This window comes from Manis javanica, chromosome 8, assembly GCF_040802235.1.
Source record: "Manis javanica isolate MJ-LG chromosome 8, MJ_LKY, whole genome shotgun sequence".
Lineage (NCBI taxonomy): Eukaryota > Metazoa > Chordata > Mammalia > Pholidota > Manidae > Manis > Manis javanica.
In genome coordinates, this window is record NC_133163.1 from 33,017,758 (window position 1) to 33,037,359 (window position 19,602).

Below are 19,602 nucleotides of genomic sequence, written 5' to 3' on the forward strand. Positions count from 1 at the left end.
AAAAAATAGAAAACCTGAATAGTCCTATAATCATTAAAGGGATTTACTTCAGTTTTTTGGTCTTCCCACAAGGAAAATATCATGACCAGACAACTGAAAAACAGCATTTTTCAGGCAAGATCTAACAAATTTTCAAGAAATAAATAATTCTAATCTTATAAAACTATTACAGAATATAAAAAAAGAGGATATATTTCACAATTCATTCTACCAGTTAACTCAAAATAGATCACACAAAAATCTGCTCAAACTGGATCATAAACTAATGCAAAACGTAAAACTGTAGAACTCTATAAGAAAACATAACAAATATCTCTATGTCCTTGGCTGGACAAACAATTCACAGATATAACACTAAAAGCACAAACTATAAAACAAAAAAAATTAATGGTACAGATTACGTCAAAATGTAAAACTTCAAAACCTACTATTAAGAAAGTGAAGAGATAAGTAACAGACTGGAAGAAAATAATTACAGATCATATATCTGATAAAGTACTTATATCCAGAATAATACAAAAACCCTTACAATTAAAAACAAGAAAACAACCAACTAACAATAGGACAAAAATTTGAATAGACATTTCACCAAAGAAAATTTTTAAATGGCTAATAAGCATACAAATAGGAGTTCAATATCATTACTCATTAAGGAAATGCAAATTAAAACTACAATGAAATACCACTGCACACTCACTAAAATAGATAAAAGTCAAGAAGATAAATACTAAGTGTTGGTGAAGTTGTGGAGAAATGAACCATCATGCATTGCTAGTGAGAATGTAAAATTGTACAGCCACTTTGGAAAGCAGTCAGGCAGTTCCTTAAAAAGTTAAACATGCACATATCGTATGATCTAGCCATTCCACTCCTAGGAATCTACCCAAGAGAAACAAAAACCCATGTCCACACAAAGACAAGTTCATGAACGTTTATAGTAGCTTTATTCCTGATAGACAAAAACTGGAAACAATCCAAGTGCCCATCAGTTGAAGAGTGTAGATAAACAAATTGTGCAATAATACAACAATTAAAAGGCACAAACTACCAACATGGATGCAACAACATGGATGAACCTCAAAAACATTATGCAATGTGAAAGAAACCAAATTCAAATGACTACCTATTATAGAAATCCATTTATATGAAATGCTTAGAAAAGGCAAATTATTGAGACAAAGAGTAAGATCAGTGAGTGCCTAGGACTGAGGATGGGGGCAGGGATTAACTATAAATGGGCATGAGAGAACATTTTAGGATAATGGAATGTTCTAAAATTGGATTTCAATGTGACTTATTGTAAATTTACTAAAATAATTGAATTATACAGTTATAATGGTTAAATTTTATAGTATTTAAATTGCACCTTAATAAAATTATCTTTTAAATAGCCAAATGAATTATGATTCCACATTAACTCACAGGAAAGTGAAAACTAAGATCACAAGTCTGTTAATACCTCCTTGCTTAATAAGACAAGAAGATGTGGAGCAAGAAGAATTGCTGCTTATCACTGGTAGGAATGTAAGCAGACACAACTGCTCTGGAAAATAACCTGTCCTGATTCTGTAAAATTACAACATGCACATACCTATCACCAGAATTTAACTCCAAGGTAGATAACCTAGATAAGAGCCAGATAATAAATATTTTAGGCTTTGCAGACCCTGAAGGTCTCTGTCACAACTAACTCAACTCTGCCTTTTATCACAAAAACAACCAAAGACAAATATATAGATAGATGGATAAAAACAAATGAGCGTAGCTGTGCAACAAGAAAACGCCACTTACAAACACAGGCATGGAGCTGGATTTGACCGCTGGGAAGTAGTTTGCCAAGCCCTGCCTTTGAAAAATGCCTGAAAAATGCCTGTAACATGCAAACCGGGAGACATGTACAACAGTTTTCACAGGACTTGTTCATATTAGCAGCAAACTAGAAACAACCCAAATGTTCACTCATGGGAGAAGGAACAAATTGTGACATGTTTTCAAAATGGAGTATGATACAGCAATGAAAGTGAGTTATACTCTTGCTACTGGCAGCAACATGGATAAATCTTAGGAAGCAATATTAAATGAAAAAAGGAATTCACAGAAGAGATATGATATGATCTAATCACAGATTAAATTATAATTACATATTTAATAGAGCTCAAAAATAAGCAAAACTAAATAAAATGTTATGTCTGCTGTGTAAGTACATAAGCCTTGGAAACTATAACAGAAAAAGTATAGGAATGGTAGAAATTCAGGATGGAGATTACACCCTAAAAGAAGGTAAAAAATAGGTTCAGGGAGGATCCCACAGTCAGTTTCAATGGCTTTGGTATTGTTCTAGTTCTTACTGGATCATAGGCTCATAAGAGTTTGTAACTTACATGTGCAGGATATATTTAACTTTGTATATATAAAATATGTATTAAAATTTTATTAAGAAAAGGTGAACTCCCTCTACTGAACTGAAAAATTCCAAAATGACTTGAAAAGGGTAACTGTAACTGAAACAGAAAGTAGAGAACTTGCCACTAATAAATAGTCAGGGTATTTATACTCCAAGTCAGCCAAGCAGATAACAACAAAACATCTAAATGCTTGTTACTGTCACTTGGATTCAGAAAGAATTGATAAAAGCTAAATTAATCTTAAAAAATAAAATGCAGTTGTTAGTCAATCTTCCTTAAGCTCAATTTTTGCTATTTAAATAAGTGAGTTTATAACTGTGGAACACTACTGTTATAAACCTATTTGAGCAAAGGTCCAACTATATTGCCAAAAGATTTTGTAAAATGGATTCTGGCACCACCTGGTGACAAAGAAGGGTATTTTCTGGTTTTGGGTTTTTTTATTTTGTTTTAAGATTCATTCATTCATTCACTTACCAACTATCTAGTAGTCATAGCACACACATTTTTAAATCTTTCTTGGAAGAAAAAACATAAAATAAGGTATAATATCTAAAACAGAGCACCTATCTTCAAGGAAAAATATCTACAAGTTAAATCTATGACTATCAGAATGTAAGAGTCTGCTCTTGTTTAGAAGTATGTTTAAAGTATTCATGCCCCTAAAACCTATGGCAAGAAGCAAGTCATGACATTAAGACCAGTAAGCACACAAATGTAGTTGTCAAGAAAAAGGACTGTGGTGGTTTTTAAATATCCTCTAATTCTCACTATAGAAAACAATATGGAGGTTCCTCAAGAAATTAAAAATAGATCTACCATACGATCCAGTAATTCCACTTCTGAGTATTTACCCAAAGGCAATGAAAACAGAATTTTGATGTGATATATGTACTTCCATATTTAAAGCAAAATTATTCACAATCACCAAGATACAGAAACAATTCAAACCATAAAACTCTTAGAAGACAACATAGGCAAAAATCTCCTGAATATAAGCATGAGCAACTTCTTCCTGAACGCATCTCCTCAAGAAAGGGAAACAAAAGCAAAAATGAACTCATGGGACTACATCAAACTAAAAAGTTTCTGTATGGCAAAGGAAACCATGAACAGAACAAAAAGGCATCCTACAGTATGGGAGAATATATTTGTAAATGACAAATCTAACAAGGGGTTAACATCCAAAATATATAAAGAACTTACATGTCTCAACACCCAAAAAGCAAATAACCTGATTAACAAATGTGTAGAGGATATGAAGAGACAGTTCTCCAAAGAAGAAATTCAGATAGCCAACAGATACATGAAAAGATGCTCCACATCACTTATCATCAGGGAAATGCAAATTAAAACCACAATGAGGTATCACCTCACACCAGTAAGGATCGCCACCATCCAAAAGACAAACAACAACAAATGTTGGCAAGGTTGGGAGAAAGAGGAACCCTCCTACACTGCTGGTGGGAATGTAAATTAGTTCAACCATTGTGGAAAGCAGTACGGAGGTTCCTCAAAAAGCTCAAAATAGAAATACCATTTGACCCAGGAATTCCACTCCTAGGAATTTACCCTAGGAATGCATCAGCCCAGTTTGAAAAAGACATTATGCATCCCTATGTTTATTACTGCACTATTTACAAGAGCCAAGAAATGGAAGCAACCTAAGTGTCCATCAGTAGATGAATGGATAAAGAAGATGTGGTGCATATACACAATGGAATATTATTCAGCCATAAGAAGAAAACAAATCCTATGATTTGCAACAACATGGATGGAACTAGAGGGTATTATGCTCAGTGAAATAAGTCAGACAGAGAAAGACAAGTACCAAATGATTTCACTCTTATGTGGAGTATAAGAACAAAGAAAAAACTGAAGGAACAAAACAACAGCAGAATAACAGAACCGAAGAATGGACTAACAGTTACCAGAGGGAAAGGGACTGGGGAGGATGGGTGGGAAGGGAGGGATAAGGGGTTGGGGGGAAGAAAGGGGGCATTATGATTAGCATGTATAATGGGGGGGGCACAGGGAGGGCTATGCAACACAGAGAAGACAAGTAGTGATTCTACAGCATCTTACCACGCTGATGGACAGTGACTGTAATGGGGTTTGTGGGGGGAACTTGATGTTCCTCATGTAATTGTAGATTGATGATACCAAAATAAAAATAAAACATAAAATAAATTAAAAAAATAAAAAATCACAATGAGCTATCACCTCACACCAGTAAGGATGGCCAGCATCGAAAAGACTAAGAACAACAAATGCTGGCGAGGATGCAGAGGAAGGGGAACCCTCCTACACTGTTGGTGGGAATGTAAGCTGGTTCAACTATTGTGGAAAGCAATATGGATGTTCCTCAAAAAACTAGAAACAGAAATACCATTTGACCTGGGAATCCCACTCCTTGGAATTTACCCAAAGAATACAACTTCTCAGATTCAAAAAGACATATGCACCCCTATGTTTATCGCAGCACTTTTTACAATAGCCAAGATATGGAAGCAACCTAAGTGTCCAACAGTAGACGAATGGATAAAGATGTGGGACATATACACAATGGAATACTATTCAGCCATAAGAAAGAAACAAATCCTACCATTTGCAACAACATGCATGGAGCTGGAGGACATAATGCTCAGTGAAATAAGCCAGGCGGATAAAGACAAGTGCCAAATGATTTCCCTCATTTGAGGAGTATAACAATGAAGCAAAACTAAAGGAACAAAATAGTAGCAGACTCAGAGACTCCAAGAAGGAACTAGTGGTTACCAAAGGGAGGGGTGTCGGAGGGTGGGTAGGGATGGAGGGAGAAGGGGGTTGAGGGGTATTATGTTTAGTACACATGGTGTGGGGTATCATGGGGAGAGCAGTGTAGCACAGAGAAGGCACATAGTGGATCTGTGGCATCGTGCTGCACTGATGGACCATGACTGCATTGCGGTATGGGTGGGGACTTGATAATATGGGTAAATGTAGTAACCACATTGTTTTTTCATGTGAAACCTTCATAAGAGTGTATATCAATAATACCTTAAAAAAAATTTTTTTAAAAAGAAACAATCCAAATGCCCATTAGTGGATGAATGGATAAAAAAGATGTGGTACATATCCCATTTGAGACAACATGAATGGACACTAAGCAATTTGTGCTAAGATAAATCAGACAAAGACAAGTACCGTGTGATATCACATATGGAATCTAAAAGTGTTAAACCTGTAAAAAAAGGGTAAAATGGTGGTTACTGGTGCCATTGGGGAATAATAGTGATGGTATTTAAGGGTATAAATGTACAGTGAGTAGTAAATAAGGCATAGAGATCTAAGGCACAGTGTAACAAATATAAATATTATACTATAATTATGCAATGTGATACATCCTCCTACATCAGCAATCATAATACAAAAATGTATCAATGTACCATGTTGTATACCTTAAACTTACACAATGGAACACAAAATTTATTCAATTAAAAACGTGTCCTCAAATTCTTGACACTTCTTCTTTCAGAGGTAAAGCCCAATTTCCCTTTCCTTGAACATGGGCTGGAATTAATGACTCACTTCTAATGAAGAGAATGTGGCAGCAGTCACGGTAACTTCCACAGCTAAACTGCCACTTCCATCCTGCCTGGGGGAAGTTAGCCATCATGTCAAGAAGGGACCCAGGCAGACTACAGAGAACCTGTCTGGGGAGGAACGGTGACCTCCTGGCAACACTCAGTATCAACTTGCCAGTCATGTGAGTGAGGCCCTTGGAAGTAGCCTCGAGCCCACCAAGCCTTCAGATGCTGCATCCCTTGCCAATATCTTCGAGCTAAGCCACTACAAAATAACTAATGTTTATTGTTCTCTTAAGTTTAGGGATTATTTGTTATGCAACAATATATAACTAAGACAACAACCTATCACTTTCTAGAACCAAATTTAATCTCCAACAGGAACTAAAAATAGCTCACTTCAGTTTAATACTCTAACTGCCCATGTTAATAAAATTTCTAATTTTCCTTCCCAATTACTAGGTAGTGGTCCTTTTTCAATTTCCCCAAATTGTTTCAAACTATTGTATAATATTCATCACTTGCTAAATTAATTCTGAGAAACAGTAACCTAAGCAGACCTCAGTTGGTCAGCAAAGCCACTGTACTAGGTACTGAGTGGAGAACCATGCTCTTGAGATATTTATAATTTATTTCAGGTTACTACTCGTGAAACAACTTCTATTTTTTAACTAAACTTTTCCCTTAGCTCTGCAGGTTATAGGTCAATGGAAGAAGGTTTGGGAAGTGTTTCCTTTACCTCTGTCAGGGATCCACAAGCCACACCACCACGCAGGGCTTCATCTAGTGCAGAAAGGGTTGTAGCTAAGAATGCTGGTGAGGGAGCAGCACACCTTTGTGTCTTCATCCCATAAACCTGAACAAGGAAAAAATGAAGTTCTTTTCAACCTCTAGATCTATTCAAAAGCAGAAACCAAATCCAAACCCCAAATTTTAGCAGCTGTAACCGCAATACATCATTTTTCCTCTATTATTTATTTGTTCAACAAATATTTACTCTGTGCCAGGGACTGTGATAGATTATTAGGGATATGACATAATAACAGAAGCATACAGAGCACCTGGCCTTACAGTACTTACTGTCAACCAGAAACTGAAATTAGAACTAGAAACTGGGCAATTACAGTACGATTAATAAAGAGATATTGTGATAGGGTAAGTGGAGACACAGAAATAATATACTGATCTAGATTTTGTGATCCAGGAAGACTTCACAGAAGAACTGGATGTCTGAGCTAAAATCTGAAATAGCTGTTAGACAGGCATAGGAAATGTGCATGTTCCTGCCAAAGAGAGACAGAATTTACACAGAAAGGGAAGAAACAGAAACTAACAAAAACTACTAAAACAACAGAGTTCACTTAGAATGGTTGAAAGATGGGGTGTGGTCATAGTGAGATAAGCAATGAAGCTGGAAAAATATGTGGGAGCCAAATCATGAAAAGCCTTGTTGAAGTTTGGAGTTTATGCTGAGAGCAACAAGGAGTGAGTTATCGTTTTAAACCAAGGTTGGTTTGTGAAGAGCAGTTTGAAGGTAGGTATAGTAGGCTGAGAAGCGGCCCACCAGAAGACATCCATATCAAATCCTTAGAACCTGTAAATGTTTTTTTATTTCAAATAAGGGTCTTCGCACATATGACTAACATGATTACATGCCCACTGGAAATGTATAAAAATCACGTGTCTCTCCAGGTAAGATTCCTCAAGGGAGGAACAACCTAAGACAGGCACAGTCGCAGGGGGCCATCAGGTGAGAAATTGGGGATCAACAGAGGTGAGGCTCAGAACCTCACCCCCCCTGTTTTGAGAGAAATCTTCTGCATCCGTGGATGTTTTGCTGCCCTTGTCTAGCTTGGATTAATACTTAGTCCATAGGCACACACCTGATCATCTACATTTGCCCTCTTACAGCACTAAACTATGTTTTCTACCTTTATCTTGCCTCTACCTACCACTTCAGCATTTTATTAAAAATAAAAATAATAATAATAATAAAGGGAGAAATGTGAGATTCACATATAAATCAAGTATAAAAATCAAACGAATATTCATATTTGACCTGATTGTTTATAGTTCATAATGCGTGATCAAAACCGAAAGTTTCTGTGATGACTGCCCTTGCACTGTTCACCATGTAAGAATTTATTCACTATGTAAGAATTCGTTCACCATGTAAGAACTTGTTCATTATGCTTCAGAAGATTGGAGACTGATGAGAATTAGGCTTGAGATGGATTAATGATTGTACATTGAGCATTGACCCCCCTATACAGAATTTTATTGTTGTTAACAACCATTTGATCAATAAATGAGAGATGCCCTCTCAAAAAAATAAAATAAAAATTTAAAAATTTAAAAAAATTTTTTTAAAAACTGGGTAATAAAAAAAAATCACGTGTCTCTCTACAATCTCTTACTTTAAAAATTACTATTTTATTAAGTTGCCCAAGTAAGCTGAGGTCAAGCCACAGAATTGTAATCATTCATTCATTTGATAAATACTGAGTGCCTACTGCATGCCATATACTATGATAAACTCTGGGACTCAGTGGTAAACCAAACAGACATAGTTCCTACCCACTTAAAGTTTACAATTCAATAAATCTCTCTCTCAAATCCAAATCAAAACCTATCTCTTCTTCCTCTGTGAAGATGTACAAGACCGGCATATTGATACTTATCAGCCATAAATGTGCCCCCTCTTGTCTTATCTCACCTAGTGAATTTTTAGATCAATGAAACCATGGGTTATCACAGATTTTTTTAAAGCTATATTCAGGCACATTAGAAAAAAATAGACAAAGTCCTATGATTTGCATATGATTTGGTCATTCCTGAATAATGTCTATAATCTGCCATAAGGCATCATAGATGGACATGGGAATACTTTATCAAACTTGTGAAGGCAGCCCAATATGTCAACATTAAAGTACTTACAACTGTAATTATAATCACCAGAATAATAGATTTAGTGAAAACCCACACACAAAAAAAGAGTAAGATGAACTAACAGAACAAGACTCAGAAATAACAGTATATATGTAAATGAGACAAAAGGAATATTATGATATGACACTCCACCAGTTTATTTTCTACTTTGGTGGCTGCTGCTTCTCACATTCATCATTCTCTAATCTTATCTTTAAATGTTGGCCTCACTGGTTCTTAGGTAAACTTACCTCCTTGCTATATACACTTTCTAGGCAATCACTCATCCATTCCTGTGGATTTGACTATCATAGTTACACTGATGAATCCCAAATGCACACATCTATTGCAGACCTCTCCTATAAGCACTAGGTCCATATATTTAACTGCCTACTCCACATCTCCACTCAGTCTTTCACAAACACCTTAAATTGGACAAGCACTAAATGAAATTCATGATCTGCCCCCTCAAATCTGATCCTCTTCCAGTTTTCCTTATCTCCGGCCATGGTACTACCCAGTTTCTCAAAGCAAAGTTTATGGAATCATCTCTAATGTCCCTATATCCCACTACCCACAGTCAATCACCAAATCCCACTCATTCTGCCTCCTAAATCTCTCTCATGATAACTGATATTATACCACCTGCTTTAATATGACACTAATAATCCATGTCACAATCACTTTCTGTCTGAGATATAGATATAAATACTTAACTAGTTTGTACAAATATTGTGTTGATCCTATTCAATCACTTGTCTTTGTTGAAGACTGAGTTTTTAAAAACCTATATTAGATCATACCCTTTTATGACTTCTCATTGCTCTCAGAATAAAATCCAAAGTCCTTAACATGCTCTGCAGGCCCCAATGGTCTGACTCCTGCTTACTTCTCTGACTTCATCTCTTGCCAAGCTCTTCCTCACTGCTACATTTCATTCATACCAGCCTGAGTTTCCTATACAAGCACCATTCTCTTTCTTGCCACGAGGCCTTTTCATTTCCTAGTCCCACTACCTGCAAACTTTTTCCCACTCACCTCCCTTTCCAACTCCTTTGCCTCTCTCTCCTATTCATCCTCAGGTTTTAACTAAAGTGTCACTACCTTGGGAGAACTCTTCTTGACCCCTAAACTAAGTACTGGCCCTGTTATTAGTTTCAAAGCTCTGTACTTTTCCTTGATAGGACTTACCATTACTGCAATGAACTAATTATTTCTGTAATAATTTGTTTACTGCCTGACTTCTTCCACTAGACTGTAAGGGCAGGAACTTTATCAATCATGTTCACAACAATATTCCCAGTACCTAACAGGCTACCTGACACATTAAATGCTGGAGCTCAATAAATACTGGTTGAAGGAATAAATGACTGAATAAATACATGAGCAAAAACATTTTTCATGAAGGAATGAACTAAGACTAAACCAGTGTTTAAGGCAGGACTCAAATCTAAAGAATTCTACAAAAGTAAACATACAACAGAGGAGAAAGATGGCTTCTTGAGTTGACATTTGGAATGGTACTGATACTGCAGCTGGAAATGTTGATAGAAGTGGAAACTAAAATTGAATTCCTTGCCCAGCTTTCTTATTTCATCATGTAATAGTCATAAACCATAGATATTGACCAAAGAGAACAACAAATGCCAAATTAAAAGCTTTCCTTGGTACTTTACAACTTTTAAAATTTTAACAAGTTAATCTGAAACCTAATCACAGATTCATCACATACTAGTTTAACTCTCTAAATTCTCCCATAAAACAAAGTGAGCTATTCAAAGCTGCAAGATTAATGACAAAGCTAAGACTAGTACCAATCTATAATGCTGATTCTAATTCTCCTGGCTTTTCTGCCTCTAAAGTATTTCCCTTTGATCACAACCTAAACCTGAACAAAAGGAAATACTTTATCTGTTCGTTGTTTACAAATTTCAAATGATACTAACATTCTTTCCTTCCCACTGCATAAAACTGCACCCAACTTTATTGCTCAATGATAACTAAATTTCAGTATAAGAGAATAACACAAGTAATTTAAAATCTACATAAATAAGTACATTTGCAAATCATTGAACAGACTTTTAGGCAGTTCTTATCATAGGAAAAAAAGATATTTTCTATCACACAATAAACCTACATTTTGAAAAGCTAAACTCATGAGAAAGAAAGCATGAAATAATAGTACAACTTGACAAGGACTAGTTATAAAAGACTTTTTAGCTCTTTTCATGAGTTAGGATAAATTTTCAAGTATTATTTATTTAATTATAAGCAAGTATAAGTCTAATATGTGTACTTTATGATGCAGAGTAAGAGATGATGGTGAAAATTAGTATTACAGAGTCAGGGCACTCTAAAATTAAAAGTATATTATAATTTAACCATGACGTCCACATATCCTACCCAAATAAACAAAAGAGAAAGGTGACATTTTGAAATATCACAGTCAGCTAGACAGGAAAAAACTTCCTGCTGCCTGTTCATTCCCATAATTAGAAACTGTCTCCCATGAGCATAAATTTTCACATATACTGTGGACCCTTGAACAAAATGGGTTTGAACTGCACAGGTCCACTTACATATGTATTTTTTTTTTTCAGTAAATATATCAGAAAATTTTTTGGACATTTGTGAAAATTTGAAAAAACATTTTCATTTCTCTAGCCTATTTTATTGTAAAGATATAGTATATAATACATACAATATACAAAATACATGTTAATTGATTCTATGTAATTGGTAAGGCTCTGGTCAATGGTAAGCTATTAGCAGTTCAATTTTGAGAGAGTCAAAAGTTATAGGCAGATTTTCAACTGGCGGGGGTGGGGCAGTTGGCAACCCTACACCCTGCATTGTTCAAGGTTCAACTGTATTCTCATTAAAGGACTAACTCTATGGTGCGAGAACCAATATTTTTGAGGTGCTCGTCGCTATTTTTGCTTCTGCCTCATTCCAAAACAGATTTGAGTCAGCTAAAGTCATTTCAAACTAAAAATCATAATCAAATTATAATAAAAAATATATACGTACCGTTTGCATTTGTGGGGCACAGGCCCTACTGACCGTACAGAGAAGTTCATGGACACCATGATAACTAAGGCCAGTCATCTTCATAAGCTCCAGTGGGGAAAGACATAAAAAATCCTAAAGAGATATAAAGAGAGTATTTTAAACATTTATGTGCAACAAAGATACTGGGATTAAAAAGAAATCTTCAATTGACACTGTCCATGTATAGATAAAAGCATAATTTATTGTGAATCAAAGACTTGTGTGTTCTTTATTATGTGTTCTAAATACGCCTTACCTAAAAGATATGATGACAAAAGCTTATCTTCTAATTACCCAATGCAGTTAACAGATACCAGAGAACACACCAAGTAAAGTCACAGCGCAGCAACCACTGCCCCAGGTGTGTGTGAGCACTGCACTTGTGCTGAAAGAGTCTGGGCCCAAACAGCCAGCCAGGAAATGTCACATGGAAACGAGTGGCTACCTCAACTATGAGATCACCCAGAGAAGTAGTTAATAATCAAGAAAGAATAAAACTGACTATGGAATGGAGTTTCAAATTTCATACTTTCAAGAGTATTTCAAAGTATAAACGTAAGGATTATTAAATGTACAACAGAGGAACCAAAGATACTGTTAATACACAATGCTATTTTTAAAAAACTGCAGCATGCTCTGAAAGTCTGTCTTATGAAGGATTAAATTCCAGCGTAAAACTGTAAATCTTATTTAGTGTCCAAAGAGGAACTTGCTTCACTACTGTGCTTAAAAAATGCAACATCAGCTCTATATATTTCTCTCACTCCATCAAGAAGAAAATGATGCTACTGATTTCTTGTGCTTTTGAGAGAAATTTTCATTTTTAATATCATCTCTTCATTTGAGTGGTATTTCTCATGTAACTACAAATTGTATTTTAAGTGGACAAAACTTCTCTAGAGTAAATAGCACAGGTATAATTCACCTTATGCCATGAGCATTCTCCCTATCCGAGCCCACCCCAAAATGCAAAAATACTGACTTTGAATAAATAAGATCACATTTGGAAATACAACTTTCTTAAATTTTTTACATATGGTTATATAAAACTATATTTGTAGGAGACAGGATTAAAGATGGCAGCATGAGAGGTGAGACAGAGGCTTCCTCCTAAAACTGCAATATAATATGAAAATTTAATTAATACTAATTATATTATATATAATTATACTAATTATATATATATATAATATATAATTAATACTAATTATATATAATCCTGAAAGACCAACAGTAAAGAGGACTGCGTTAGACTGCATACACCTGGAGAAAAGAGCAGACCTCATGGAACAGGGTAACTTACCAGAGCTGTGGCCCGGCGGCACCCAAGCCCTTCCCCACTGCCAGCTCATGGGAGCGGAAGGAAGAGAAATGGAGCAGGGAGGGAGTGGAGGCCTGGGACTGCTGGATACCTAACTCCAGAGGTCTGCCCTGGGAGCACAAACCTACATTTCATGGTGCTTGCATGGTACTCTCATGATTAGGGGGTTCAAAAGCTAAGACAGGCAGAATTCCAGGAGACACTGAGATTCCAGCCACTTGTGGAAAGCAGGGATCCATATCCGGCTCCTCTAGGACAAAAGAAAGGCAGACAGTCTAAGAGACTTCCTAAAAAGGAAGCCCTTAGCAAGATGGCTGCTAAAGGGGCAAGGATTCAACAGAGCTTACTGCTCAAGAGAAAGGACAGATAGACAAAATTGTCTGGGTGCACTCTACCCAGCAAGTTGGGAGCTTTCACGATCTTCAGGGGCTCTAGCTCCCTGGCTGGCTACACAGCTCCAAGGACCCCCTCCATGATACGCAGCCTACTGCGCCTTTCTCCCGGCCAGTCCCACTTGGCTCTCAAACTGGCAAACCTTACCCTGGCGTTAGACCAGCCAGAGGGAAGGTCTGTCTAAAGCAACTAAAAACGCAAAGCATAGAGGTTTATACCTGTGTGCTCAGCCCACTGGTTCAGGCAGTGAAGACAGGCATAGCAGCCAGGAAGCAGGAAACAGCTCTTTCCTCCCCCCAGGCACCAATACCACTTCCCTGCGAACCATGACATTGCTTCAGGGGCTGAGCAGCTCCAGAGAGTAGAGCTTCTGGGCACTAGAGGGCGCCATATCCAAACATATACAAACATGAAATGCCAAAGAAACCTGGTTCAGAGTAAAATTAATACAATTCCTGAGAAAGGTGACATGGAACTCATGACTCTTCCTGAAAGGGAGTTCAAAATAAAAATCATTAACATGCTCATGGAGCTACGGAATGATATTAAAGAACTCAGTAATGAATTCTGGTCAGAGATCCAATCATTGAAGAGTACAATGGAGGGTATTAAAAGTAGATTAGATACAGTGGAGGAGACGATAAATGAAATAGAAACTAGAGAAGAGGAATACAAAGAAGCTGAGGCACAGAGAGAAAAAAGGATCTCTAAGAATGAAAGAATATTGAGAGAACTGTGTGACCAATCCAAACGGAACAATATCGCATTATAGGGGTACCAGAAGAAGAAGAGAGAGAAAAAGGGATAGAAAGTGTCTTTGAGGAGGAAATTGCTGAAAACTTCCCCAATCTGGGGAAGGAGATAGTCTCTAAGGCCATGGAGATCCACAGATCAACCAACACAAAGGACCCAAGGAAGACAACACCAAGACATACAGTAATTAAAATGGCAAAGATCAAGGATAAGGTCAGACTATTAAAAGCAGCCAGAGAGAGAAATAAAATCACATACAAAGGAAAGCCCATCAGGCTATCATCAGACTTCTCAGCAGAAACCTTACAGACCAGAAGGGAGTAGCATGATGTATTTAATGCAATGAAGCAGAAGGGCCTTGAACCAAGATTACTTTATTTGGAAAGATTATCATTTAAATTTGAAGAAGGGATTAGACAATTTCCAGATAAGCAAAAGCTGAGAGAATTTACCTCCCACAAACCATCTCTACAGTGTATTTTGGAAGGACTGCTATAGATGGAAGTGTTCCTAAGGTTTAATAGCTGTCACCAGAGGTAATAAAACTACAGTAAGAAAGTAGAACAGCTAAATACTAAGAAAATGCAAAATTAAATTAACTATCCCCAGAGTCAATCAAGGGATAGACAAAGAGTACAGAATATGATACCCAATATGTAAAGAATGGAAGAGGAAGAAAAAGGAGGAGAAAAAAAAAAGAACCTTTAGATCGTGTTTGTAATACCATATTAAGTGAGTTAAGTTAGACTCTTAGATAGTAAGGAAGTTGCTGTTGAACATTTGGTAACTGCGAATCTAAGATCTGCAATGGCAATAAGTACATACATATAGATACTCACCCTAAATGTAAATGGACTGAATGCACCAATCAAAAGACATAGAGTCACTGAGTGGATAAAAAAACAAGACCCATTGATATGATGCTACAAGAGACTCACTTTAAACCCAAAGACATACACAAACTAAAAGCAAAGGGATGGAAAAAGATATTTCATGCAACTAATAGGGAGAAAAAAGCAGGAGTTTCAGTACTTGTATCAGACAAAATAGACTTTAAAACAAAGAAAGTCACAAGAGACAAAGAAGGACATTACATAATAATACAGGGGTCAATCCAACAAGAAGATATAACCTTATAAATATCTATGCTCCCAACACAGGAGCACCTACATATGTGAAACAAATACTAACTGAATTAAAAGGGGAAATAGAATGCAATGCATGAATTCTAGGAGACTTCAACATACCACTCACTCCAAAGGACAGATCAACCAGACAGAAAATAAGTAAGGAGACAGAGGTACTGAACAACACATTAGAACAGATGGACCTAACAGACAGCTACAAAACTCTACACCCAAAAGCAGGAGAATACACATTCTTCTCAAGTACACATGGAACATTTTTCAAGAATAGATCATATACTAGAAGACAAAAAGAACCTCAGTAAATTAAAAAGATTGAAATTCTACCAAAAAACTTCTCAGATCACAAAGGTATTAAACAAGAAATAAATTGTACAAAGAAAACAAAAAGGCTCACAAACACATGGAGGTTTCACAATATCCTCCTAATAACCAATGGATCAATGACCAAATAAAAACAGAGATCAAGCAATATATGGAGACAAATGACAACAATAATTCAACACCGCAAGATCTGTGGGACGCAGCAAAGGCCGTGCTAAGAGGAAAGTATATTGCAATACAGGCCTACCTCAGGAAAGAAGAACAATCCCACATGAGCAGTCTAAACTCACAATTAACAAAACTAGAAAAAGAGAACAAATGAGGCCCAAAGTCAGCAGAATAAAGATTCAAGCAGAAATACATAAAAGTGAGAAGAATAAAACAATAGAAAGAATCAATGAAAGCAAGAGCTGGCAAAGACAGCACAAAAAAAGAAAATTTTAGACCAATAACCCTGATGAACATAGATGCAAAAATACTCAACAAAATATCAGCAAACTAATTTAAAAAAATCGGCAAACCGAATTCAAAAATACAACAAAAAGATCATCCATCATGATCAAGTAGGATTTATTCCAGGGATGCAAAAGATGGTACAACATTCGAAAATCCATCAACATCATCCACCACATCAACAAAAAGAAGGACAAAATCCACATGACCATCTCCACAGATGCTGAAAAAGCATTTGGCAAAATTCAACATCCATTCATGATAAAAACTCTCAACAGAATGGGTATAGAGGGCAAATACCTCAACATAATAAAGGCCATATATGACAAACCCACAGCCAACATTATACTTAACAGTGAGAGGCTGAAAGCTTTTCCTTTAAGATTGGGAACAAGACAAGGATGCCCACTCTCCCCACTCCTATTGAACATAGTACTGGAGGTCCTAGCCATGGCAATCAGACAACACAAAGAAATAAAAGGCATCCAGATTGGTAAGGAAGAAGTTAAACTGTCCCTGTTTGCAGATGACATGATATTGTACATAAAAAAACCCTGAAGAGTCCACTCCAAAACTACTAGATCTAATATCTGAATTCAGCCAAGTTGCAGGATACAAAATTAATATGCAGAAATCTGTGGCATTCCTATATACTAATAATGAACTAGCAGAGAGAGAAATCAGGAAAACAATCCTATTCACAGTTGTATCAAAAAGAATAAAATACCTAGGAATAAACCTAAACAAGGAAGTGAAAGACCTATACTCTGAAAACTACAAGACACTCATGAGAGAAATTAAAGAATATATCAATAAATGGAAACACATTCTGTGCTCATGGATAGGAAGCATTAATATTGTCAAAATGGCCATCCTGCCTAAAGCAATCTACAGATTCCTATCAAAATACCAAGAGCATTCTTCAACAAACTAGAGAAAATCATTCTAAAATTCATATGGAACCACAAAAGACCCCAAATAGCCAAAGCAATCCTGGGAAGGAAGAATAAAGCGGGGGAATCTCACTTCCCAACATCAAACTCTACTACAAAGCCACAGTAATCAAGACAATTTGGTACTTGCACAAGAACAAACCCATAGACCAATGGAACAGACTACAGAGTTGTGATATAAACCCAACCATATATAGTCAATTAATATATGATAAAGGAGCCATGGACATACAATGGGGAAATAACAGCCTCTTCAACAGCTGGTGTTGGCAAAACTGGACAGCTACATGCAAGAGAATGAAACTGGATTATTGTTTAACCCCATGCATAAAAGTCAACTTGAAATGGATCAAAGACCTGAATGTAAGTCATGACACCATAAAACTCTTAGAAGACAACATAGGCGAAAATCTCCTGAATATAAGCATGAGCAACTTCTTCCTGAACCCATCTCCTCAAGAAGGGGAAACAAAAGCAAAAATGAACTCTTGGGAGTACATCAAACTAAAAAGTTTCTGTACAGCAAAGGATACCATCAACAGAACAAAAAGGCATCCTACAAGTATAGAAGAATATATTTGTAAATGATGTATCCCACAAGGGGTTAACATCCAAAATATATAAAGAACTTACATGCCTCAACACCCAAAAAGCAAATAACGTGATTAACAAATGGGCAGAGGATATAAAGAGACAGTTCTCCAAAGAAGAAATTCAGATGGCCAACAGACACATGAAAAGACACTCCACATCACTTATCATCAGGGAAATGCAAATTAAAACCACAATGAGATATCACCTCACACCAGTAAGGATGACCAGCATCGAAAAGACTAAGAACAACAAATGCTGGCGAGGATGCGGAGAAAGGGGAACCCTCCTACACTGCTGGTGAGAATGTAAGCTAGTTCAACCATTATGGAAAGCAACATGGAGGTTCCTCAAAAAACTAAAAACAGAAATACTATTTGACCCAGGAATCCCACTCCTTGAAATTTACCCAAAGAATACAACTTCTCAGATTCAAAAAGACATATGCACCCCTATGTTTATCGCAGCACTTTTTACAATAGCCAAGATATGGAAACAACCTAAGTGTCCATCAGTAGATGAATGGATAAAGAAGATGTGGTACATATACACAATGGAATACTATTCAGCCATAAGAAAGAAACAAATCCTACCATTTGCAACTACATGGATGGAGCTGCAGGACATTATTTATGCTCAGTGAAATAAGCCAGGTGGAGAAAGACAAGTGCCAAATGATTTCCCTCATTTGTGGAGTATAACAATGAAGCAAAACTAAAGGAACAAAATAGCAGCAGACTCAGAGACTCCAAGAAGGAATTAGTGGTTACCAAAGGGGAGGGATGTGGGAGGGTAGGTGGGAGGGAGGGAGAAGGGGATTGGGGGGATTATGTTTAGTACACATGGTGTGGGGTATCATGGGGAAAACAGTGTAGCACAGAGAAGGCAAATAGTGAAATCTGTGGTATCTTACTACACTAATGGACAGTGACTGCATTGGGGTATGGGTGGGGTCTTGATAATATGGGTAAATGTAGTAACCACATTGTTTTTTCATGTGAAACCTTCACAAGAGTGTATATCAATAATATCTTAATAAAAAAATTTTTAAATAAAAAAATTAACGTTTGCTTTAAAAAGACTATATTTGTATATATTGAGTGGCTTGTTACTTAAAATTAGCCTATTAGAAGCACCATCATTTTTCTTTTTCTTTATTTTTAGAAACCTAAATTTTCATATTTCAGGTTTATTTAAGAGCTATTAAGGTATACTTAAGATTAATTTGTAAAGTTTCTCACTGAGAAAAATTAAATAAGTTTTACCTGACAGGTAACAATCTGATATCTGTTCAGACGGTCACACAGCTCTTCTGATAACCCCACTCGTCTTAGTTTCCTGCTACTCATGCCTTCTGCTGCAGCTAAAAAGAAAACTTTGAAAAAACATTGGAAAATAGCATAAGTGATAGTAGATGGATTATCCCAAACATTCTGCAAAATAAAAAATTCTTCAAGCTTCTCCATATGCAATATGAAATGTATAGCATTAAAATGTTACTGATAAAATAAAGAAAGGCTATAGAATCTTTCTAAATGTTTTCAATAAGGAAGACAACTATTTGCCAAACATGTACACAGAGAAACAAGACCACACAAGCATGTGCATTTCACACAGTTCTTTTATACTTACTATATGAATACAGTGAGACCATTTCACTTTTGAATAGTATCTTGAGATTTTCAATATATTTATAAATTTTATTTGGATGTGTAATTA

General features: G+C 36.3%; 1 protein-coding gene across 6 annotated transcripts in view; it reads right to left on the bottom strand.

Moving 5' to 3' along the window:
- The window catches only part of RAD51B (RAD51 paralog B), a 750,762-nt gene that overhangs the window by 727,588 nt on the left and 3,572 nt on the right, over positions 1–19,602 (bottom strand). For all 6 annotated transcript variants that reach the window (XM_073242228.1, XM_073242226.1, XM_073242231.1 and 3 more), the window contains exons 2-4: positions 19,149–19,258; positions 11,930–12,043; positions 6,711–6,827 (exon numbers count right to left, since the gene is read on the bottom strand). In XM_073242228.1, the coding sequence (XP_073098329.1) occupies positions 6,711–6,827; positions 11,930–12,043; positions 19,149–19,232 (315 nt within the window). In that variant the 5' untranslated portion in view covers positions 19,233–19,258. The remainder of the gene's footprint in view (positions 1–6,710; positions 6,828–11,929; positions 12,044–19,148; positions 19,259–19,602) is intronic.